At 35.3% G+C, this 26885-nt stretch overlaps 1 protein-coding gene across 1 annotated transcript; it reads right to left on the reverse strand.

Annotated features, from left to right (window-relative positions):
• Positions 1–213: 213 nt before the first annotated feature.
• wdr46 (WD repeat domain 46) lies at positions 214–21376 on the reverse strand. Its single transcript, XM_067394096.1, has 14 exons — positions 21246–21376; positions 20307–20453; positions 19595–19675; positions 19162–19274; positions 14741–14828; positions 14187–14248; positions 13009–13113; positions 11960–12110; positions 11070–11305; positions 9508–9661; positions 6609–6759; positions 4903–5093; positions 971–1084; positions 214–555 (listed from the first exon to the last, which is right to left on the reverse strand). The coding sequence occupies exons 1-14, from the start codon at positions 21312–21314 to the stop codon at positions 442–444; spliced, it is 1776 nt and encodes a 591-aa protein (XP_067250197.1). The 5' UTR covers positions 21315–21376; the 3' UTR covers positions 214–441.
• Between the last annotated feature and the right edge of the window lie 5509 nt (positions 21377–26885).

Raw genomic sequence — 26885 nt, forward strand, 5'->3', positions numbered from 1 at the left:
ATCTTTCCAAAACCGCTAAATGAAAAAGCGGTTATCATTGAACACTTCCTTTGTTATTCCAAACTTGTATGACTGTGTTATTAGACGATAGGCGAACTGGATAAATTAAGCATAATGTTCCTTATTCACCATTCATACAGGTTTAGACTGTAATAATGCAAGAATGAGTTAGTTTTTTTTTTTTTGGAGTGTTGTTTTAAACCGGGTCTTTAAAGATAAATACATGTGCATTTTCTTGTAGATATAATAGGTATTTTATTCATCAAGCAAAAAGCTTTGTTTTGTACACAATCATGAAACACTAGAAAAGACCCCCAGAGGTTTTGTTATAAAAATTTCTCGTACAACAGCATCCTCAAACGCGCAACAGACGAGCCTGTGTGAATCCTGTATTCTCCAATGAGTGAGTCCTCATGTTCACAGCAGTCAGGGATCTTCGCTCTACTTCCTGAACCGATCAAGAGCTGTCTTCTTTTCCAACTCCATCGCTTTGGCCTTCTCTTCCAGCTCTTTCTGTTTTTCCATTTTCTCTTGTACAGACTCTCGAATTACATCCTGCAGAATCAAAATGGAGAGGAAGTGATGTGAACAGAGAGTAAAAGAGAAACACTATGCTGAGATAGGATTGTGGGTAAGTTTTACAGATTTTGCTGTGCATATCCCTCAAGTCTACGATATTCTGGCCTCTAGATGTGGTATGCTGTCATTTTTTTTTTTTTACCTGTTATCAAGCCAAAAATGAATCGGCTTGTTTAGAGACGTAACCTCTCCTCCTTAGCAAACGTTCTCAACAAGCTACACGAGGCGTCGTCATGTCTGTGACTCCAAACACACCAAAGTCTAATACTCTGGATTAGGGATTATAACTAACCTCAAAAATATTATCAGTATCAAGTGGTGATTGCTTTGCAAAAATCCTTAGGAGTTTTTGAGCTAGAAAATGCAAAAAAAAAAAAAAAAAAGGAAATACCCTCTGATCCTCATAGGCGACCTTCTTCTTTCTTCTCTCCACAGCACCAGCCGAGCTTCTTCCTTTCTTCTTTGCTCTGGGTTTAAATGGCTCTTTTCCCAATGGATCAAAGCCCTGAAACAAAGACAAGACAAAGTCAGAACTAATGACATCAAACTGATTTTTCTTTTTCTTTCTATCACTAATATTGGCACCCTTGGTATATACAGTGCTGCTTGAATAGAATGGTCTATATTAAACTCTAGTCTATAAGTAGGAAGCCATAACTTCCTGTTTCACTGGGGTATGAATATAAGGTAACACACAGGCCAAATTCCTATCACTATGGGCACTCCATGGCAAATCCTGAGTAGCCGATTGGTTGGATCGGGTCCTTCAAACCTCTTGTCTATTGCATGTGAATTCAGAGACAAATTCAGCAACTGCAGCAGCCCACATCCCCATCCACAAATACCAGGAATCTCCATTCACAAGTTGCAGCTTATGTAGGGATGCTCATTTCGGTTAAATTTCTCGACCGACAACCGACGCTCGTTATCCGATTATTAACCGTTAACTGATAAGATTATAATATTGTATAGCCTATATGAGATGATAATATGACATATATAGGCTATGACATTAAATAAAAAATACAATTGACGAGTGTCTGTGTCTTTCACGGGTTTATTTTAACATGCAAACAGCAGCATAGAACAGATAAACAACAGAACCTGGATTCACATTATCAAATTGTCACACACCTGCAGCGTTTCTGACAACAGAAAAAAAAATAATTTAAATAAAAGGCATAAAATAAATAGGCCTACACTAAATATTTTTCACTTAAATGTTTAACAAATTAAGATGAAAAAACAAAAACACGGTGAATCCATTGAAGCTTTGAACAACCGGTATTTTAGACATTTTTTCCGTCAAATAAAAATAGCAGGCCTACCTCAAGGATTGTTATTGTTATGACCACGGACGGTGCACGTGTGCACACCGAACGCGTCTTTCCGCGCTCATGGGCAAAGGAGTTTCTTTGAAAGGCTCGCGCACGAGACTGAGCGGAATGCGGGAAATGAAGTATACCATGGCCCTAAATTGTAATGGACTGGAGCTCACGGTTCACATCGAGAGAAATGGGAACGCGGGGGCACCGCGATGCGACCGCAGAAGGCACTTTCACTTTCGTGATCAAAGTGCATGCCACTGATAAGCTTTGTAAATGCAGTATTACAGTAGCTATACACATACCAATTAAACGCGCAGGTCTCCTCTCGTGCGTCCTCCCCACTGTGTCGCCGGTCGAGGCAATAATTTTCGTTTCGCTTTTAGATATCTCTTTTATAGATGCCATCAATGCTTTTAACTTCCTAGATACCGAACTCAAAACAGTCCATAAACTACAAATCCTCACGAAAACTTCAGTCAAGCCAGCTCGCGGGTCAATCTGAGAGATCAGCCTCTTACCTTAAAGTGTAAATTTCTCGGTTTCTGAATGGACGGTTTTGCTTGATTGACAAACGCTAACGTTCAGCCACGATTTATATACCATCAACCTGTCCTAAAACGTTAGCACGCTGTGATCGATTGCTTGGAGATCGCGTGTTTCTCTGTTCGAGAGCGCATTTCCTCTTCTTCACATCTGCGACAAAACAGTTGATTTATTTATGAACGAAAGCTCACAGAAACGTGAAAATGGTCTCATTTGAAAGAAAATATCCTAAGCTAAAAGATGATATATTGTGACTGATTGAAGCAGCCCTTATCAAAAGTGCGGGGGTCGATTTCTGTCTTTTCAAAACTGCGGGGGTCCTGACCCCCCTGTCCCTCGTTCCAACGGCGCGCCTGACCCTTTCTATCGAAATGGTCCGTACTTCTTTTCGCTCGTTTCAATTTGCTTGTTGCTTAGCGAAATATGTCTGGCAAGTGTGAAACGCCCTGCGAGTTATAGGTATATATATATATATATATATATATATATATATATATATATATAGAGAGAGAGAGAGAGAGAGAGAGAGAGAGAGAGAGAGAGAGGTATATATAGCATATTTTTCTTTAACCATGCAGCAAACAGCAAAAAAAACAAAACAAAACAAACAAAAAAAACGTTTAACTGATAGTATTAATCGGTTAAAATTCTTACTTTCGGTTAACGGTTAAACGGTCAATGTGAGCATCCCTAAGCTTATGGCATTCAAGTTTCCCATTTGTCACTTCTTGCTATCAGCATTGGGATGTTATGTACCTATTCTACCCTATTTCTCCACAGGAAACCATAATGTTTTGTTTTTTCACAACATTCAAATACTCTGAATATTTATGGGAATGGTGAATGGAAAGTTTAAAGATTCGACTTGGGAGTGGAATAGTGCATCATTAATTTGTTATTTGGGTCATTGACAAGGTTTTTAAAAGTAAGAAAAAAAACCCAAAACAATGGACAATTTGAAGTTTTTGAATAATTTGAATAATTTTGAAGTTTTATTAAGTGTTAATGATATTATTTGGCTTTTTATAATCGATTAACTCTGTTTTTGTCATTTTTTACAAGACGGACAAAATTTGTCACTAAAAAAGTCATTCGGTTTAAACAAAATTTCAGTTTTACCGACACTTTTTGTTATACCGAATGACGATATTTTCAAACAATGCTAACAGGCTGATATCTAGCAAAATGACAATCAAACATTTTATATTTAGAACAAGTTTTTAAAATATTACAATATTTTCCATGTTTTATAGCGATTGTACCAAATGACCTGATGTTTCAAGACATGCGTATGAACAAAAACATGAATTTTTCAAGTAGTTAAAGAGTTCTTTACTTCACGACCATGTGGTCTTTTGCAGGTGTCTGAATGATGTCACATCCTGCCACATGATATTGACCACATGACTTGATCCAAAATGCTCCCTTTTATCGGTAACTCCAAATGAAATCAATGAAATTTATTTTTCCAGATATTCTTTTAACACCATTTTGCACTATGTTGATATATGATGTTATAAAATCATGCCAGAACAAATAATAAATACATTTATTACATATTTTAATCACAAATGAAATGGCTCTATTGGCTTTTGGACGGTTAAACCGAATGACCTTTTGACACTTCAAAATCTTTAAAATACCTTTATATGTTGCAAAATATAATTAAAACCTTTTGGATTCAATAAAAGAGTATATACTTAAGATGTCATATCTTTGTTTTTTCTAATTATTAAGGCCTTAACAAAGAAAGACCCGTCATGTCATTGACCCTTTTATGTATAAACAACTGAACAGTACTACTTTAGTTTTTGACATTTTAGGGTGATAAAGAAACATGCATGAATGTGCTTGAGGTTAAAAAGAGTTATAAAGCACAATAAGCCGAGTGGAGTATTCACATAAACACAGTCGGTTATGTCTGAAGTGAATGCAAACAGAGTGTAAACCGTCATTAATGTTAATTTAACCACAAAGAGAAAAATCACTCACTGCTCTTGACTGAACAACTTTTGTATCTTTAGTAAGAATCAATTGATAAATAATTCATACTAAGCCGTGTTTTACATTTGATTATTTAATTTCTGCAGTATTTAATACATGTTAAATAAAACTACTGAACCTAAAAAAATAAAAGTAAAAAAACTTTGTAATTTGCTTATTTTTAATGGAGCCTCAAAAGGGACATGATGGGAAAAATATGAGATGGAAGGAAAAAATATTTCTTATATTTATTTGTTACATTTTTTCCCCCATTTCATGTGCTTTTCCTTCACCATGTCCCTTTAGGGACTCCATATATTTTTAATAAATAAAAACAAATAGCTATATTGTGATATATATCTTTATCTTGAGATAAAAAGTTAATTTTGGTCATTTTGCCCACTGCTAATTCCTGCTTACTTTGTTCTCCCCCATATGTATTTAGTGCAGTTAGCAGTGTTGAACTTACCAACGACTCAACCTTTCTCTTGTGCCTCTGCTCAAAGGTGGCCTTGTCGATTTTACCCAGCTCTCCCGGGTCCAAAACTATCAGGTCAGGCTGCACCTTCTCCAGCAGAGCCTTGACCTCCCATTCCTGTCTCTGCTTAGCGCTGCGGTACGGGTTTGCATCAAGGGCGTCAAAATTCGGTTCCCCGGCACCTGGAGAGACACATTCAAGAATCTGAAGTGAATCATGTCAGTGATCACTGATTAGCTCTTCAAAGATTTATGAATATTTTGTTTTGAATCAGTGGTATAAGTGTCACGTGATTTCAGTAAACAAAGCTTTGTTACGTCATAAGAGTTTTGAAAAGTTTCGAAATTTTAATGGTTCACGTGACATTGGCAGTTTGATACACGCTCTGAGTCACCGACACAAAAGATTTGTAAAGCTTCATGAAGCAGTGTTTTGAAATCACCCATCACTAGATATTGTTGAATAATATTGTTATTTTGTTTTGTTTTTTTGGTGCACAAAAAATATTCTTGTCACTTCATAACATTAAGGTTGAATCACTGTAGTCACATGAACTGTTTTAAATATGTCTTTAGTTGCTTTCTGGTCATCTCAAAGTGTAAATTATGTCAATGTAGGCCTCACTGAGCCACCAGATTTCATCAACAATATCTTAATTTGTGTTCAGATACAAATAAATATTATATATATATATATATATATATATATACATACTTTATATTCTGTAATGCGATATATCACGAAAATGAATATGCTCAATATTGTTACAATGGGTACTTCAAAATACCATAAATAATAATTAATACCAATTATTACAATTTTTATATTGCATTTTAAGAAAATACTTTCCCCATCAACCATAAAATGCACAACAATGAGCTTGTGTCAAAGGGACACGCGCTCAGATGTAAACAAGCCCAACGTGCACGAGAAGCACATGGCGGAACGAGTGAAGGAGACTTGCTGAATGAAAGTGCGCGTTCACTCTCTGACAGCAGAGGGCGCTGATGGAACAGCAAAAATGCAGCGGTTAACCCGGAAACAAAGCAGCTGCAGTACTGAACAGCCATTCAATCTTTTTTTTTATTCGCAGTGTTGTTCATCACAGCACCAAATACTTACTACTGACTTAATGATCAGTTATGTTTCTTAACATTAACAAACAATAATGCCTTCTGTCACAAATGTAGCTATTGCTCAATCTTAGTTAATGCGTTAACTAACGTTAAAAAATGAGACCTTATTGTAAAGTGTTACCTGTTGTTCTATATAATTATTTTGCACTTTAATCTGTTTGAAACATTTTACTTTATAATTTGTGTACTGCATTATTGTATTTAAACATTCAGAGTTTTTTGTTATAAGAAAAAGAAATCTTAAACCTGTTATCTGACAACACTTTTTTTTTTTGCAACTTATTTCAATATCGAGATAATACCGTATACAGTGATAAAAGCTTCAGCAATTATCACAACATGAAAATTTGATACTGGCACATGCCTATCCGTGGCATTCATCGAATTCTATATGCCACTTGTTATTAATATAAGAGTTTATTACTAGTCTCAAATCAAAGAGTGTAATTTGACAGTCTCCTATTCTTGATATAAAAAGCTTAACTTCATATGTCCAGTGTAAGACTCCAGGAATGAAGGAGTGAACATGTTCTTTGCGTGAACTGATGCATTGTGTCTTACCTGGTACGATCATGCTGGTGAAGCCCTGTCCATGTCCGATTCCCAGAACATCCTCAAAGGGGCAGTACGCGACACCGCAAACTTGCCCTCGAAGGCGGTGAGCCATGTAAGGTTTGGTTAAAGGATTGCTTCCACAAACGTCCCGATAAACCTATGGATACATACACTGTCAGTTCAAATCTGATTGTGTATCCGATTGGAATCTGATCTATATTATTGGACTATCCAGATCAGATGTGTGTCCAGTGTAGCGTTTCATTTTCGGGAATATCTGCATTGGTTTCTATGGCAATGATGGTGTGTTGGTAGGTATACGCCAAAAAACAGCAGCATTGTGGAGGGGTTTGCAATACATATGTTTCTTATTTGCAACACGACAATATGTGGCTTTATTCTGTGCCGTCATCTCTGCCGGTCTCAAAACATCTCCATTATATTGTAATTTTCTGCATCACCAGCTCAACAAACAACCTTGTTTCTTCAGAGACTTTCAGCATGTTTCCTATATAACAACGTCTGACATGTTTACATTTTACATGGTGTAAGAAAATCACATAAACCACTCAAATCTGATCACAGTAGTCAGAATGAAGTGGATTGACAAAAATGCCATTTAAAGGGGACCTATTATGCAAAATTCACTTTTGCATGGTGTTTGGACATAAATGTGTGTTGGCAGTGTGTGTACACAACCACCCTATAATGATAAAAATCAACCCACTCCTTTTTTTTAATCCCCATAAATCATAAGCAGTGTCTCAGAACAAGCCGTTTCCAGATCCCTGGCAGTGTGACGTCACTTCAGCCACAAACCCCGCCCACGAATGTTGACAGACACTGACGTTTTAACACTGAACCGCCCTGAGCGAGTACACAGCGAGTTGTACACAGTCCGCCATTTCTACACTGACAAGAATGTCTCCCAAGTGTTTTAGGTGTTCTGTAGCTGGATGGATTAATCCACAAAGCTCTCTCCATTTACTCCTGAAATCTGAGCCGCTGAAGATGAGGTGGATTCATTTTGTTTTTGAAGAAAATGCTCCCTCAATTCTACCGAAATTCATTTATGTCTGCGCGAATCATTTCACACCGGACTTTGTGAATGAATGTCAATACGAAGGGACAATACAAAACAGAGGTTGAGCTAAAAAGTTTTTTCTCAAGGATAGATCAGTAACTGTTCGTGATCCAGCTTACAGTCTCCAGAGTGATACTGGATATGACAGTAATGAAGGTGAGAGCACTTTATTACAGTTCATCAGAGTTGATTTACAGATATAAAGTTTACCAGTTTATTAAGCACCACCCGAAAAGGCATAAGGTCTGTATATATTTGTTTACTGTTAGCTGTAACGAGTGTTTCTGTGTAATTCGCTGTGTATGTTGATGATAATGCAAGGGAGAGAGAGAGAGTTTATGGATAATTTTTTAATGCTCACTTACACTGTGTTTTATTAAACTCTTACAGTGATTTTCTAGAGTGAAAACAGATGCTTCATATTTTGTGTAAAGTACAATAAACATTATAAAACTCATCGGCAAACAGGCTTGTACTAATGGATAAAAACAAGACGAAAATATAAGTTATAATCGTAATTTAACTAAACTATACCTGTTCTATCTCCATGCAGCATATATTCACAGGTTCTGACATTATAGTCAGGTTCTGACTGAATCCTGACACCGGAGAACGAGCTCTTGAAGCTCCGCCCTCTTAGGCCGAGCAAAGCAGCTCATTTGCATTTAAAGAGACACACACATTTTTTTGCTCACCCCCAAAAAGTGACAAATTTAACATGCTATAAAAAATTATCTGTGTGGTATTTTGAGCTGAAACTTCACATACACACTCTGGGCACATCAGAGACTTATTTTACATCTTGTAAAAGGGGGCATAATAGGTCCCTTTTAAATAGGATTTCAAAATACATGTGAATGTAGCTAAAACAGAATTGTAAAAATCTCATTTCATGTGATTTTCTTTTGCTGTTCACACTTCAATCTGATCAGATTGCAATCTGATATGCACAAAATACTGATTTGGACTGACAGTCTGAAAAAGGCTTAATAGCAGCTATTAGCAGTATTATAACCTCAATTCAAGTTTATTTGTATAGCGCTTTTCACAAATATTGTTTCAAAGCGGCTTTATAGAAAATGTTTGTTTCAATGTTACAATTTAAATAGTATTATACATTATTAAATTGTTGTGTACTATTCCTAACTGCAACTTGTGTATCTGCAGTGGTTTATGTCTTTGGTATTATTCCCTATATATAGAATTCAATCTTATGGTGCATGATGTTTTGACTTCACAAGTGAATTAGAAATAAAGGAATGTCTCTATCTTAAGGTTAATGTGAAGCAGTTTCAGACTGACTTTGTCTTGCTTAGATGGGGTTTAAAAGAAACATAATATTCAACATTATTATCGATTTGACTGCAATAACACCAGCATAATATATAGCTTAACTGATGAATCAACACTGTAGTGGCTCAAAGTAAATAATGACACTTTTGTATTCAGTAGAGCTGCTTATTAAGTTATAGCTGAAATTAAGTTTTCCTAAATTGTTGAAATTTACAGTTATTGATCTGAACTGAATCAACTGAACTAAATTGAGCTGAATAATTACACTACTGTCTTTTTAGAGCTGCTGTACAGCAGAATTTGTCTCATATTTGATGAAGTTTGCATCATTGATTCTGTAATTTTTCCTGTTTATCACTATAAAGCTGCTTAAAAACAATCTGTATTGTATAAAGCACAATATAAATACAGGTTACTTGATTTATTTTGGTATTACTGCAATTGAATGTGTGTGCTGGTCTGATTGGGATAGGTTATTGTTAAGGGCTGGGTTAGGACTTGTGTGTGTCATGTGTCCATGTGCACTACCTGTACGACATCTCCAGTAGCAACACTAAGCAGTCCTCTCTGGCTCAGAGACAGGCAAGAGGCTCCAGCAGGAAGGAAACAGGAGTGAAGGTGTTTAAACGTTCTAATGTCATACACCTTTAGCTTCCTGTCCAGACCTGACGTCACCATGTACCTGAAATAAACAAATACAGCATTTTATTGGTCTAAATTCAATTCAATTCACATTTATTTGTATAGCGCTTTTCACGATACATATTGTTTCCAAGCAGCTTTACAGGAAATGCATGTCAACATTACAATTTAGACTGATCTGTTATCAGAAGGGACTGTGTACAAATTATGTAATTTCAGAAATGTACATATACAAACAATGCAGTTAGCTAACAATGTATCAATTTAATGTGATGTAGAAACAATGAACTCATTAAGGTATGGTCTAGGGCTGCAACAAATAAGTCAATAATCAATAATGAAAATAATAGACAGATTTGACACAGAAAACATCAGAGAGTCACATATGTACAAAACGCATCTGAAAAATAGCAAAGACACAGAACGAGATGCTGCAGGAAAAATTCATGACCCAAATTGTCCCAAACATGAAAATTCTTTGAATCACAAACATATTTAAAGAACATAATTCTGCTTGACTGTCAGGTGTGCTTTTTAAATATTTAACACAGTTAAAATCTTACATTTATCTTACATTTCCATTTTGATGCATCCTGAATGCAAGCGTCTATTAAAATTTGCAGATTTCGACGAAACTTACATGACAGAATGTAAGCACAATAATTCTGACTAAAATATACATTTTACATTTGTTGATGACATCGAATGTAGGTTCTGTAAAACCTGTAAAAACTCTAACAATCCTTTTTTGCACATTATATAAATAGTAGCCTTCATAGATTCACTATATTTGTTTTCATTGCCTATCATTTGCATATTGTTAGGAGGAAAAGCTTGGGCAGGATGTGGAATAACATTTAGTAAAATATAGCAAATAAAAAAAAAAAGTGTCATTTTCACGTTATTCATTTTTGCCCGGAGATGGCCTTTTTCTTGCTCAACAGAAAGATATCTAGCAATCACTGCGTCCAATGTCAGCGCTGCCTAACTTTTGTCACATCATTATTACAAAGAGTCAAAACAACAGTTTTGCAGTTTTACAGCTTAACCAATAGAGGGCTAAATCGTCCGTACAGCAGCTTTTAAAGTCACCATGAAATCAAAATGTACAATTATAGTGTATGGAATATTGCAGTATTTATTCTAAAAGACTTCATCATTTTGAAAAATAAATACATGCCCTACATTTGTTCTTGTTCCAGAAGTCATTTCACTCCGATATACGTCACAATAGGTAAGAAAAGATTTTTTTTTCATGCCTAATTTTAATAAAATGTGATGCATTTAGCATTATAACACACATAGTAGGCCGCTCAGATAATTGGTCCACATTTTGTGGTTTTGTCTCACTTTTTTTCAGTGGGATTTCTTTTTCTGAAAAATTGCCGGAGAGTTTTCAATACCCACAGAAAGCACAAGAACTACACCTCTCAGCCAGTGATACTCACGTGCCAGTTTTATCCACCGCTAAGGAGCGAACAGCACCCCGATGACACAACAGCTTCACGAGTGGCTCTTTCTGTTTGGGCGACCACAGACTGACGGTGCCATTTGGGTGACCCAGGTGAATTACTGCGTTATAGGGATTCTGTGCCATCACATCCAGCCGTCCCATTTTTGTGCAGATGGCTGCGATCTCTTTCCCAACCGACACATCCAGATATTGCAGAAACCCTGTGGCACTCTGAAAGGTAAAAATATTATTATTGACGCATGGAAAAACTGTAATTTGGGGAAAATAATGTTTTGTTTTTTTTGAACATTCAGGCATGAAACCGATTCTGGTAGAGCCCCAAAACAAAATCAAGACTTTGTAAAAGTGCATAATAGGTCCTCTTTAAAGATCAGGGTGCAATATGTGACAGAAACTGTCCTCAAGACTGGATTATTGCAATGCACTCCACATCTTCAATAGACACAACATTTAGTCCAAAAATGCAGCTGCTAGAGTTCTTACCGTGTCAATTATATCACTCTAATTTTATCAACATTGGGTACCTGTTAAATTCTGTATCGATTAGAAATATTGCAGCTTGCTTTGAAGATTGTTTAAAGGACCATTTAGGGCCTTATATCAAACTACAATCCATCATGCTCTTTAAGGTCACAAAACTCTGGAGTTTTCATAGGACTGAGGATATCAAAGTCAACCAAAGGAGGAAGAGCTTTCTCACATCTGGCTCCTAAACTCTGGAACAGCCTGAACCGAATAAGCTGCGCATGGACACTGAACAAAGCACTTTTGAAATAACAGTGAAATATCTATTTGGAATTGGCTGCAAGGTTAACAAAGCCTTAAATAAATTGAAAGTTTTGCCAAAAGTATTTGTTGACGCACCGCAGTGGCGAGTAGGAAGTGGTACGGCAGAAACTGCATTTTCAAGACGTCGTTGAACTTCTTGATGCAGTGGAGCTCCACGCCTTTAGAGTCATAGATGTAGAGCCATCTCTTCTGTGCCACAGCAAACATGGCCTCTGTGTGAAGCCACCTGGAGGGAGAACGATGAGCAGAGTGAGCTTTAAATGAGAACAGACGAAGAGAATTACTCATTACTAACTCACAGGGGTGTAGGACATACATGGATAGTGATACAAACCCTACATAAACAATCTGGACTGACTTTATTACAAAACTGAAATCATTTCAAATGTGTCAGTCCAATGAAAAGAACTTCCTGCTTTGGCTCAAGAGATGCCCAGAAAAAAGCTTGAATCAATCAGTGTTTTTGCTATGCAGCTTTGCTTTGGCTGAGGAAATGCATCAGATGGGGTGGCTGAAAGCAGCAAAAAAAGTATTAAAAAACCCTACAGTATTATGAAAATGATGATCGAATGAATATCATAACATTCACATTTTTATGCAAATGAAAAAAAAAAAAAAAACAGGAAAAAAAAAAACTCCACAGGAAGTGATGTCATGCAGTCTGTGAGTCCTTGTGGTAATTACAGTATGTCGGGGAGGAAATCTAAATATTCGCATATCATCCATCAACCTCAAATATGTCTTTTCATTTGAAACAAGCATTTGAAGTAGCAACTTCACATGACCGTTCACTCTGTGCGTTATTATTAGCCGCATATCCAAGTGTTTGTACGGAGTGTGGAAGCTGAAGTATAGCGTGCTTACAGGAAGACACAGAGGCGCCGGCGCGATCACTGGCATATTTTTTCCTGATAACAGCGGAAACAATTTAAGATACTCCATTTTTGGTCATGCAGGTAAGAATAATGCACATTCCGAAAGGGTCTAGTTTCATTTGCGTGCACTTACAATAACAACAAAATGCTTAGCTTAGAAAATTCTGAAAGCAATAAAAACTAATTCATAATTGTGCATCAGAATTCAAAACGTGCGACAGAAATCAATAGATGTGTCTGTGCACTTACTTGACGTCATTCACCGTTTCCATGACATTCACCTCACACATTAGGTCTTTGGAATGCCAGTCGATGCAGGCCACATGACCTCTCTTTCCACCCAATAGCAGGTGCCTGTTGCAGACAAATAATTGTTATGGATCATATTTAAAAAAATAAATAAATAAATACAATAAAAAGGCAATTTAAATAAACCTCTTCTATAATTAACACATTTTCAATTTCTGGATTAAAATGTCCATAGTACATTGATGACAACACTCATGACTTTTTTTTTTCTTCCTTAAAATCTGATAATTTGATTTTGACTTGGATTAATAAGTTTAATTATGGTGAAAACAGTGATATTCAAGAGGGAAAGATCAGGGTTGTCTGTCAATAAAAATATGATGCCAATTAATTGCAGACTTTTGTTTGTTCAATCGTTAACATATTTATAACTGTTCCAAGAAAATACAAAAATGTAATTACTAGGTATTAAAATTATATTAAAAGTATATAACCAACTGTCAGACAATATATAAATACTGAGGTGTTCTAACCCTATATAATATATATATAATATATATATATATATATATAATATTATATATATATATATATATATAATATTATATATATATATATATATATATATATATATATATATATATATATATATATATATATATATATATATATATATATATATATATATATATATATATATATATATATATATATATATATATATATATATATATATATATATATATATATATATATATATATATATATATATATATATATATATATATATATATATATATATATATATATATATATATATATATATATATATATATATATATATATATATATATATATATATATATATAAATAAATAAATACAAGTACAAATTTGTTCATGGTGTGAACAGCTATATACAGCATAATGCTGTTTCTATTTAAGATCTGGTTCACTTCATGCCAAACATTTGCATGAGTGCCTGTACATATTAATGCTATGAATAATGGGCCGCATAAAGAGTCTTTTTCCCCATCCTTTATTGATAAACAAGTTAACTTGACATGTTTAAAAAAACAAATAGATATCTAAATGTTTCTTTCATTCTTATTTGTTACTGAGCCTTTTAATATAAGTACATCTACTCATCCATCCATTCTACATGCGTATAAACACATACCGTCCATTTTTGCTGTAGTCAAGCCTATACGGCCCAAACTGGGAAAGATCCAAGTTGAAGTACTGTGGGGAGAGAAAAAGAAAAAAAACACACACCAAATGAAGTGAATATCCGACTGCAGCAGGACATAAACACTGTAGTTGGCAAAGGTCTGTAAAAATCTGTGCAATACTTTACACTACCATTTCCGCTTGTTCACTTTCTAAATGTCATATTTAACAAAAAATAGAACTAAAACTATTCAAAAGCAGCTGAGTTAACTGTAAACAGTGCGGAGTAATCACATCTCCGTCAGAGCGTTATGATTGGCCCAGAGCAGACTTCTGACGACAGTGTGCCCTCATCTCACACATACTCACACTGGTAATCATATTCTGATTTAATGGTAGTCCTAAAAAGATCCGGTTCACATACAATCTCTAAATGTAAATTTTCCAGTAAAGACTGTATGTGTGTAAGGGGCACTACATGTTTGATTAACCATGCTGATTTTTAACAAGCTCTACTGTTTATTAATGGCCTCAATGCAGTTTCTAGAGCTCAAATAAATTCACCTTCGATCCAGAAGTGATGTCAACAGCATCTGCTATGTCATCCTGAGAGATTGTACACGTGTCTTCATCCTCGTCTCCCTCCAGGAAGCTGATGACAGGCAAACAGATAGATATTAGCTCTATGTATGTGTACATTTACTAAATGTGATGAATATACACTACCAGTCAAAAGTGTGGAAACATTACTATTTTTAATGTTTTTGAACAAAGTCTCTTATGCTCATTAAAGCTGCATTTATTTCATAATAAATACAGAAAAAACAATAATATTGTGAAATATTATTACAATTTAAAATGGTTTTCTATTTTAATATACTTTAAAATATAATTTATTCCTGTGATCAAAGCTGAATTTTCTGCATCATTACTCCAGTCTTCAGTGTCACATGATTCTTCAGAAATCATACTGATATGATGATTTATTATCAATGTTGGAAACAGTTGTGCTGCTTCATATTATTTTATAACCTTTGAAACATTTTTCAGGATTCATTGATGAATAAAAAGTTAAAAAAATATCAGCATTTATTTAAAATAGAAATCTTTTGTAACAATATACACTACCATTCAAAAGTTTGGGGTCAGTAATTTTTTATTTATTTTTTTTTAAGAAATGAATGCTTTTATTCAGAACGGATGTGTTAAATTGATAAAAAGTGATAGTAAAGATTTATATTGTTAGAAAAGATTTATATTTTGAATAAATGCTGTTCTTTTTAACCTTTTATTCATCAGTGAATCCTGAAAAGTATCACTGGTTCCAAAAAAAATATGCAGCAGCACAACTGTTTCCAACATTGATAATAAATCATCATATTAGAATGATTTCTGAAGGATCATGTGACACTGAAGACTGGAGTAATGATGCTGAAAATTCAGCTTTGATCACAGGAATAAATTAAAAACCATAGAAAACCATAATTTAAAATTTTAATAATATTTCACAATATTACTGTTTTTTTCTGCATTTATTATGAAATAAATGCAGCCTTAATGAGCATAAGAGACTTTGTTCAAAAACATTAATAATAGTAATGTTTCCAAACTTTTGACTCTTACTGTATGAGGAATAGTTCACCAAAATATTAAACACACACTTAAACCAAATGTCCAAGCTAATCTTTTCAATCCAGCTTGTTTTTAGAGCAGGCACTGACAAGCTTTGGATATGCACTTACTTTGTTAGTGCATATCGCCACCTACTGGGTTGTTGTGCAATCATTTTTAATTAGATTTTTTATTCTATAATCTTAACTCTTTTTTATGTAAAAAAGATTACATACTTTGTTTGATGCTAAATATATAGATTAAAGAGTGACTAAACAAAAAAACAGTCTGTGCTTGCAAAGATATGACTGCACAAGTTTATATGTAAAGGTGTTTTGTTTCCACATTTGTTGTAAACATGTCACACTCACTGGATCCACATCAGTAGGGCATGAATAAATCTGAAGTAAACGACCCTAAAACATGATCTATCTTATAGTTATTTACCTATAGACCTTATTTCTGTTTTCCATGTGACACAGCGCTTCCCACAAGGCTATTGCTTCTACATAACAGCTCATATTTATCAGTTCTTGTCTTTGGGTCGTTATATCTCACAGATTTCTGCTCGCTCTAAATCAGATAAAGTAGCACAGTAAAGATTACATTTATATGAATGCATTAGTGAGAGCGTGATTGTGAATTTATTCTACCTGTGCAGCGTGAAGCTGTGGGTTCCAGTTACTAAGAAATGCATGCTAAAACTTTTCAGTTTCTAAGCTATTTTATTGATAAATTACAGAACAGTGTTGACAATACATTTCTGCACTCCTGAATGTTTCTGTGTGCACAATCTGTGCAACGTATGTGATGTACGCTCTGCTGTGTGCGTTACAGTGCAGCACGCATTAGTTTAGAACGGCGATTAACATCATCTGATTGATACTGACCATCCAGATGGTATAATCAAACATATCTTGTGAAGCGCTTTCAAAGTACACATTTATTTGTCATTTACAGTTGTGAAATGTGGATTTAAAAGATTTCTTATCCTTTTACACCCTCTGTAGGTCTTGAGCAGTCACTAGTTGACGTCATGGCAGGGCATTAAAGTCGACTAGTCTGTGCAACCCCCACTGGTGTGAGGGTTTCAAATACAATGGCTGACAGCAAATCATTCTCTCTTCTGACCATTTTTTCCTCTTTTGGAGACATTTTTCGTTTAACTATTTTTTTTTTAACCTCTTTCCCTACCAGCATTTTTTTAAGTTGCCAGCCTCTGCCAGTGTTTTTGATCATTTTCACAAATCTTTCAAAGCCCAACAGAATATTTTGTTGTATAAATATCTGAACATGTAATAATCAAAATAAAGAACAGACCCTCTGCTTTTAAAACAAACAAACAAAAAAACATTTTATTCTAGCTTCATGCATTGTTTTTTGTATGAACACTGCAATAAATGATAAACGCCTCATTTAAAAAAAAAATGAACTGACTGCTGTGCGTTATTCTCCACATACAGCACGTTCTGAACCCTAAATATGTTTTCCACTGTCAAGGCATAGCAAGTTCACGTTTCACAGCATAAACCAACAAGCAACCAATAAGCCAGTTTTAGCGGATCAGCATGCAGCATTCAGATCAGGTGACAAGGCATCTAGTCAAAAGATGCGCTAGCTGAGGGGAGTTTCAACAAAGCTGACTAAAAGTGATCAAGGATTTATCATTTTGACTCCTGCAACTCCCTGTACACTATACAAGTCTTACATGCTGAAACCTTGTTTGTCCTTTTGTGTTTGTTTGTGTGTACTTGTTTCGGCTATACTTGTGAGGACCAAATGTCAACACTTATATTGGGAAATACCCAACTGCAGTTTGACTGATATTACTTGGAATGCACAATAAAAAAAATAAATAAACATGATTTATGAGAATTAATAAAAACGGAGTTATATGTTTTTGCAAATGAACTTTTTCATAAAAAAGCAACACTGAGCAAAAAGCTAAGAAAAATCACGTTTTTGTCAAAGACTACATCTGGATCGGATTCAAAACACAGATGGAGTTGAAATCCATCAACACCTCAAAACTTCACAGTAGGCATGTGACTGTATCAAATTTTCATGTTGCGATTTTATCACAGTATACGGTATTATCACAATATTAAAATAAGTTGCAAAACCATTTTTGTCAGTTTAACAGGTTTAAGAACTCTTTTTGTAATAAAACAAAAACAATGACTGAAATTTTCAAACAGATTAAAATGCAAAAGAATTAGGCTATAAAGAACAACAGATAACACTTTACTCTATTTAATGCATTAACTAAGATTGAGCAATAGCTGCATTTGTTACAGAAAGTGTTATTTTTTGTTAATGTTAGTTTAGAAACACAACTGATCATTGTTAGTTTTATCTCGGGTCCATTAAATAAGTTATTTTGATTTTAGTAATGTTATTAAATAGTAACTAAGAAATTAACATTAATTAATAATAATTAATACTTTATAAGTATTTTTATTGTCAGTTTAGTGATAATGAATTAACATGTTAACTAATGAAGCTGTATGTTTTCACAGTTTTACTGAACAATAACAAATAATCAGAACATTTCTAATCATTAGGGCATGTTGTAGTCCAGATTAAAATATAAAAATGTTTAGGTTTGAAAATAAATATCCTTTTAAGTCTTTTTTAAGCATTCAGTATTTGGTGCTGTGATGAACAACACTGAGATTACAAAAAATGAATGGCTGTTTGAAGCATTTTAAAAACTTCACTAGCACAGTTACTTTGTTTGCACGGTTTCCGTGGTAACCGCTGTTCCATCAGCACCCTCTGCTGTCAGAGAGTGAACGCGCACTTTCATTCAGCTCGTCTCCTTCACTGGTTCCGCCATGTGCTTCTCGTGCACGTTGGGATTGTTTACATCTGAGCGCAAGTCCTTTTGACGCAGAATACAGCGGTGTTGTGCATTTTATACGATTGATGGGTAAAGTATTCTTAATTGCCTTATAAAAAATTATTAATTGGTAATAAATTATTATTTACGGTATTCTGAAGTGCTGACGATTACAATATCGTGCATATTCATTATCGCGATTTATCGCATTACCGAATATCGGCACAAGTCTACTTCACAGTCCTAACCACTTCCTGTGTTCATCATTTCATTCAGTAACGTTAGGCAGATTTGATTTATATGCTGTTTAATGTTTGATGATCGCGTTATTTTACATATGCATGACTACAAATGCCATCGCTTGTTTCTGCTTCTTCTTCACCTGTGTTTTGATCAGGAGATTCAGCACTCTTTCAGAAGATGCATAATAGCGCCCCCTACAGTATTACAGCGGGGAAAGAGTCATATTTCTGTGTGTTTATAGTCAGTGTCATTCTTCTTTTCATCTGCCACAATGTGTGAACTACATTACCCAGCATCCTCTGGAAGCAGGAGATCAAATCGTGCAGCCTGATCCTGAGCGAGATCAGACACCGTCTCCGAGAACTTGATGGCTGTTTTCAGCTTCCTCAGGGTATCTGGATGCTGAAATATCACAACAGAGAGAAACAAACGCAGTCCACATAAAGATTCAGATAATGTGTCAGCTAATCTAAATCAATGGCGTATGAACGTTTGGTGAATGAAACTGATCTGACACAACAATCTGAAAGATTAGAAACAGTGATATGTAAAATTTCTGTGAATATCAGTAAAAGAACATTCCCAGAAGTCAATGCTTGATCTCACATTATTACATTTTATTGAAATAGTTGTTGCTCATATTACCCATACCTAACTGCGATTAAGACAATGTTAAATACACAGGACTGCATCTGGACAATGTCAGAAATATCTGGACTCACCCATTTGTATTTCTCTCCTCTCTTAAACTTCTGGAGCCGTTCTTTTGGGACAGGAGCCACACCAGGAAAAGGGTCCAGTTTCTAAATGAACAATATGATCCGATGAGAAGGGCATGTGACCGTGGTGTTGTTCATTCACAGCCTTCGTTTAGCTTTTGACTTCTTCTGATTGTGTTCAGGCTCCAAAATTCATAAGAGTTGTGTTCATTTGTGAAGATTAATCACGATCAAAACATGTTAGGATCATAAACGTTTGTTGGTCACAGAGCTTATTCTCTGCAAAAAGCCAAAAGCCAAAGGAAAAATGGGATGGTCGCTAACGGTATATTGATACAAAAGGTATTTCGAACTTCTTTTTACCCCTTAAGTGAAGAATGAAAAAGAAGTTAAACTTTAGGCTCACATTGTAATTGACAAACAACACACAATGTATGACAATTAGTTGCATCATAAGTGACAACTTCATAAGTGTGACAGCCCTTTATAAAGTTTAAATTAAGTTTTTCTAAAGAAATGAATTCGCACATGAGTACTAGTATTTGTGTGATGCTCCACATGTGCTGATAGATCAAATCAAACAGGTGCAACAAACTAAAATGACTCTGTGCGCCTTTAAAAGCCACAAACATTGTTAATAATTTGAAGCATTGATCTGATTTCAAGATATTAATATCATAAACTAGAGTCACTGAATGGAAAAACAAACTCTCACCTCTTGTTCCGGACCTTCAAATTTCTTCCTTTTTAATGGCCTGTTTATCGGTCTAGCTTTATTCTGTTTCTGCGCATCTTTGCTCTGTTCTTCCCCTGGTTTCCTTTGGTCGGGGTTTTCTGTTTTCTCCCAATAGCGTTTGGAGGGCTGAGAGAGGAAAAGCCAAACACATTGATCAATGTTTTCAGAAATCAGCTCATAAATGTTTTCTTTTTTACATTTCCTATCAGGAATAAATGTCTTGCATGGGAAACAAAAACAAATGACCATGACAACAACTGTGCCTGAATGCTATACAATATTTACAATGTTTACCTTAGTGGATAAATGACAAATTAGACTGTCCATGGTAAAGAAAAACCAGCAACACTTTATTTTACAGTGTCCTTGTTACACATTACATTTAATATGTATAAATTATGCATAATTATATGCAATATGTAATTTAATTAATGTTACTCAGTACTTAAATGTAGAATTACACTCTAACAAAGACATCTTAAAATAAAGTGTAAAAGACAATCTAGTTTAAAACAAGTTCATAAAAATAAAAACAGTAATAAGTCTCTGCAAATGATTTGGTGGATTTTGTTTTAGTGGGACAAAAGGTTTTCAAATATTAATAAGCAGTGAAAATGTTAATGCTGCAAGTTTAATTTCTCTTTTCAAGAACTTCATTATTCAATAAGGATTTTTTCCATTAATGAATATTAATTCATCACATGCTCATTACAGAAGATGAAGTATGTAAATAATATTGTATATATTGTATATATAATATTGTATTTTAATAAAGCAGTTAAATCAAGAAGCCATGAGTTGAGCGATGATGACAACATCTAATCGTTACAGTGAGTTTCCGACATCAACAAGGACATTTACAGCGCTGTGTGAAAAGCGACAGCAGTTGTAACCAGAGCAGTGCTTGATAATGTTTACCTTTTTCTGTTTCTTATTCTTTTTCTCCACGTGTGTGCTCGGCAAACCCTCCGGCATCGGCGCTGCCATTTTTGTTTTACAGAACTGTAGGCTGATTCTTCTTCTAATCGTATGGGCGATTGTCAAACAGCTTAAAGGCTCATTATCGCCACCTGCCGATCTGGAGTGAGGAGACGCTGCTGCTTTTGTCCTGTAACGATGTCTTCAATGTTCCTTTATTTATTTAATTTTATTAAATAAAGAAAGGAATAAAATAAGGTTTAAAGGGGATCTAAAGGGGATTAAAGGGAATAAAACATAATAAAAACGGTTTTGTTGTCAAATTTTCATCGTGAAATTATTTGCAAATAATATTTTACTTTAAAAATATGCACACATTCACTCTTATTCCTATATGTAATATCAAAGTCCCTTTAAGACAAGTAATTTCACTCGGCGGCCATCTTTGAAGTGCAGCTCCTATCTCTTTGAATGGGGAAACATCAATTCTCCACAGCTGTTTTGTCAAACTTTCGATTAAATTTCCTATTTCAAATAACCTGAAATCTGACAACAACTGTCTCATAAATTTTGTTTCTAAACGCTCGAATAATGACAAAAAAAATGTATTTTTCAGGCTGGATCAAGCTAATGCGCATGCGCAGTCCTAAATGTCTGACTGTTTCTATAGAAACCGGAGCTTCTAACTGCCGCTGCAGTGACGCGATGACTTTACCAATCAGCGATTAGCTCTTATTGAGAAGGCGGGCCTTATTCCGCCATATTGCGCGTTGTACTTTCTCCCATTCTAATAATACGAGTAACGTGACTTGTGTTATTAGTCTTTTGTAATATCTCAAATCTTTGTCACATTCACTTATGAATTACATGACTTGTGTAAATGATAGCATGTTTTCAAAATGGCAATATTTGATAAAACAATTGAGTTTTTTGCATCACTGTGTAGCCTATCTGTAGGCCGCTAAAGGGGTCCTTGATTATGATGTCACTTTTTTAACTTTAGTTAGTGTGTAATGTTGCTGTTTGAGCATAAACTTCTTTACTTGCAAGATTGATAATATTAGAGAGAAAATTAAAAACATGCAACCGTCTACAGTTTCTCTTCAGACAGTGCACTGTAGTGTCCCTGAGGTAAAACTAGAATCATTCGCCGCTATAGGAGAGGAAGAATTATCTAAACTTATCAAATCATCAAAATCAACGACATGTATGTTAGACCCAATGCCGACTAAACTACTGAAAGAAATGCTTCCAGAGGTCGTAGGTCCACTTCTTGATATAATTAATTCATCTTTAACACTAGGACACGTGCCAAAAACCTTTAAGCAGGCTATTATCAAACCTCTTATTAAAAAACCTCAACTAGATCCGAGAGATTTAGTAAATTACAGGCCAATCTCGAATCTACCTTTTCTGTCAAAGATACTAGAAAAGGCAGTTTCAACACAACTGTGTTCCTTTTTAGAAAGAAATGGAATCTGTGAGGATTTCCAGTCAGGATTTAGACCATACCATAGTACTGAGACTGCTCTCGTTAGAGTTACAAACGATCTACTCCTATCATCCGATCGTGGCTGTATTTCTCTATTAGTGTTATTAGATCTCAGTGCTGCTTTTGACACTATCGATCATAACATTCTTTTAAAAAGACTTGAAAACTATATTGGCATTAGTGGAATTGCTTTGGCATGGTTCAAATCATACTTATCTGACCGTTATCAGTCTGTGGTAGTTAATGAAGAGATGTCGTATCGATCACAGGTTAAATATGGGGTACCACAAGGCTCAGTATTAGGACCGTTGCTTTTCACTCTGTACATGCTGCCCTTAGGAGAGATAATTAGGAAGCATGGTGTTAGTTTTCACTGCTACGCTGACGATACTCAGCTCTATATTTCCTCGCGCCCTGACGAAACCTACAAATTCACAAAACTAACAGAATGCATAGCTGACATTAAAAACTGGATGACAAGAAATTTCTTATTATTAAATTCAGAAAAAACTGATTTCCTAATCTTTGGACCAAAAACTTCCTCACGAAAAAACCTTGAATACTCTCTAACACTTGACGGGTGCTCCATTAAACCTTCGTCCTCAGTTAGGAACCTGGGTGTGCTCTTTGATACCAATCTTTCATTTGAAAGTCATGTTTCTAGTATCTGTAAAACCGCCTTCTTCCATCTAAAAAATATATCTAAATTACGACATATGCTCTCAATGACAAATGCGGAACAGTTGGTTCATGCATTCATGACCTCAAGACTAGATTATTGTAATGCTCTACTGGGTGGTTGTTCTGCTCGGCTTCTAAACAAACTACAGTTGGTTCAAAATGCGGCAGCTAGAGTTCTTACTAGAACCAGAAAGTATGACCATATTAGCCCAGTTCTGTCAACATTACATTGGCTCCCTATTAAACATCGTATAGATTTTAAAATCTTGCTACTTACTTATAAAGCTCTAAATGGTTTAGCTCCCCAGTACCTAAGTGAGCTCTTAATGCATTATAGTCCTTCACGTTTATTGCGATCTCAGAATTTAGGCCAGTTGATAATACCCAGAATATCAAAATCAACTGAAGGCGGCAGATCATTTTCCTATTTAGCACCTAAACTCTGGAACAATCTTCCTAGCATTGTTCGGGAAGCAGACACACTCTGTCAGTTTAAATCTAGACTAAAAACACATCTCTTTGCTCTTGCATACACATAACACATTATCAATACATTAACATTTTTCAAATCCGTTAAAGGATTGTTACGCTGCAAAAATTAGGTCGGCCGGAACCGAGAACATTTCCTATAACACTAGATATACCTGTACATCAGAATAAGAATGGCATCTACGCTAATATCTGTCTCTCTGCTTATCCTGAGGTTTGCCGGGTGCTGGATCCAGGCCGTATCCAGGTCAGATGGAGAACCTGCGTCTGGACCTGACTACAACGTAGCCCAGGATCCCCGTATCCGCTTACATATATTTATATATAATCGATTTTTAATCTCTATAATAAAAATGTACAATTCAGATTTTGATCTCCATATACATTTACATATACATATCTTCCAAGGGGTTTTTTCCCTCCTAGGACTTTTTCCCAGTGCTAGCACGCTGGGTTTTTCTCCTAGGGGGTTTTTTCCACCCCTGGAAGTCAGCCGACATTGGCTTAATGTAGCACCATCTTGTATATGTTACATATTACCACGCTTGTTTGTACAGTTTTAACCACTTCCCTTTTTTTTTTTCTGTGCTTCTAATATGTAAAGCTGCTTTGAAACAATTACCAATTGTAAAAGCGCTATATAAATAAATTTGACTTGACTTGACTTAAACAACATCTGCACAGTTACGACGCTCAAAGTTCAATGCAAAGGGAGATATTTTCTTTTACAGAAATCACTTTTTAAGGACTACAACAAACGGCTGGTTGGGTCTACAACCAGCTTCTGGTTTAGTGACATCACTAACTCTAAAATTTACATAAACCCCGCCCCCAAGAACACACAACAAAGGGGGAGGGGCCATGTTGGGCTGCTTTAGAGAAGAGGAAGAGTTGTTGTAGTAGAGTGTTGTTCATGCCGTCATTTTACGCCGGACTGCTTCACAAACGAGGGTCAATTCAACACAAAAGATGAACATGACGACACATGCTAGTGGATGAGTTGAATCAACTCCACAGCAACTACATCAATTTATCCACTAACCATTCAGAAACGTCTAAAAGTTGTAACTTCTTCCTGAGTCTCTCCATCAGTGTCGACTCCGGTTTGAACAATGTAAGGCTGAACACCGTTACTGACAATCCTCATTTTGGCTGCGTGAGATTCTCCAGCTTTGTTGTTGTTGAGCTGTTAAAGCTCCGCCCTCTTCTGGAAAGGGGCGGGAGCAGCAGCTCATTTGCATTTAAAGGGACACACACAAAAACGGCGTGTTTTTGCTCACACCCAAATAGGGGCAAATTTGACAAGCTATAATAAATGATCTGTGGGGGATTTTGAGCTGAAACTTCACACACACATTCTTGAGACACCAGAGACTCATATTACATCTTGCAAAAGAGGCATTATAGCACCAGTTTAAACATTTTATGTCATCATAAAACAGTCAAATAATAAATGTTTAGATACTTACATCTTACTACATTAAAACTAAAGCATTGCGTTGGAATTCGCACTTTAATAAAAAGCCCTAAATTTATAGAGAATAATCTGAAAGGTTGTTTTTAATATAGCCTATTTTGACAGAATTTATATATTTTTCTATAATGAAAAATGATCAACAGTAGCCTATAATATAGCCTACTGTAATTGAATTGTGACCGTAAAATGTGCTCTGCATTTTTAAAGTTTATTGCATGTAATTTTACAAAACTGTATTTTACAGTAATTTGACCGAATCCATCTTGAAATTTGCTTCTAGACTTTTTACCTTTTTCTTTTTTTGTATTTTCTACGTAGTTTCACCAAAAGTGATTTAGGATCCACATCGCAGTGCAACACTAAGAAATCAGTTGGGAGACGTCGCTTAAAGATCTGTTCTTTTTTTAATACCATGGCATTTTAGTTGATATTGAAAAATATATTTGAATGAAACAAGAGTGTAGTACAATAGTCACAGATAATCACTGAAATGGATCATCAATCGTTCGTTGTGTTTCCTGCTGTGTCTAGACCAGAGAAAACACTCTGCCCTTTTGTTGCTTCATGTAAGAGATTAGAGGAAAAAGGGAAAGTCACAGTGACACAAGGAAATTCTAGTGAAAAAACCTTACCTCATGATTACATAATAAAACTAACCCTAACCCAATTATGTAGTAAAGAAGTGTAATGTTTAATCTTTGTACAGCCTGACTCTTTCTTCTATGAAACAATCAACACAAAGAGTGCAGGAACAAGGAACGAGGAAGAGATTATAGGTCCCTTGTAGGCTGAGACTCCACTTTTAGATATGCATTGTATACTATTTTACACAGTATTCTTAAAAACATAGTAGGCAGTGTGGGGTAGTAAGCAGTAAATTGGTGTGCATTCTGAACACAGCCACAGTATACACATTGCATGCTGCAGTATGGTAGTATACGATTCCGAACACAGCTTCCATACAGATTTCAGTAAAATATATGGTCAAATATAATAGGTCATCTGGGTATGCACAGTATACATAATGGATACTGCAGAAATAAGAGTAGTATGATGCAATTTTGAACACAGCCATACACTCATGAACTCCCCTAATTCTGCCATGTAAATAGCAACGTTACTCCCAAAACACAATCATGACGCATTAAGAGACTAGGTACAACCCTTTTGGATCATTTTTTCCATCGTTAAACTATAGCAAAAGTGCATTCGGACACGCCCTAAGTGCACCTACGCCATGCACTTAAGACTAGGCACTTAGATTGTTAAAATAGGGCCTTCTTTGAATATATCTTTATATCTTTGAATAATGCACCCTAAAGGAAGCATATATACTGAAAATAAAATTGGTCCCAAGACCGATCCCTGAGGCACACCATACTTCACAGTGGAATAAGAAGACGTGCAATTATTTAAGGACACGCAGAGCCTCCTATCCGACAAATAAGATAAAAACCAGTCTAAAACAGTGGCGTATATCCCCAACCAGTGCCTCAATCTC

The sequence above is a fragment of the Chanodichthys erythropterus genome, chromosome 9, assembly GCF_024489055.1.
Source record: "Chanodichthys erythropterus isolate Z2021 chromosome 9, ASM2448905v1, whole genome shotgun sequence".
Taxonomy (NCBI): domain Eukaryota; kingdom Metazoa; phylum Chordata; class Actinopteri; order Cypriniformes; family Xenocyprididae; genus Chanodichthys; species Chanodichthys erythropterus.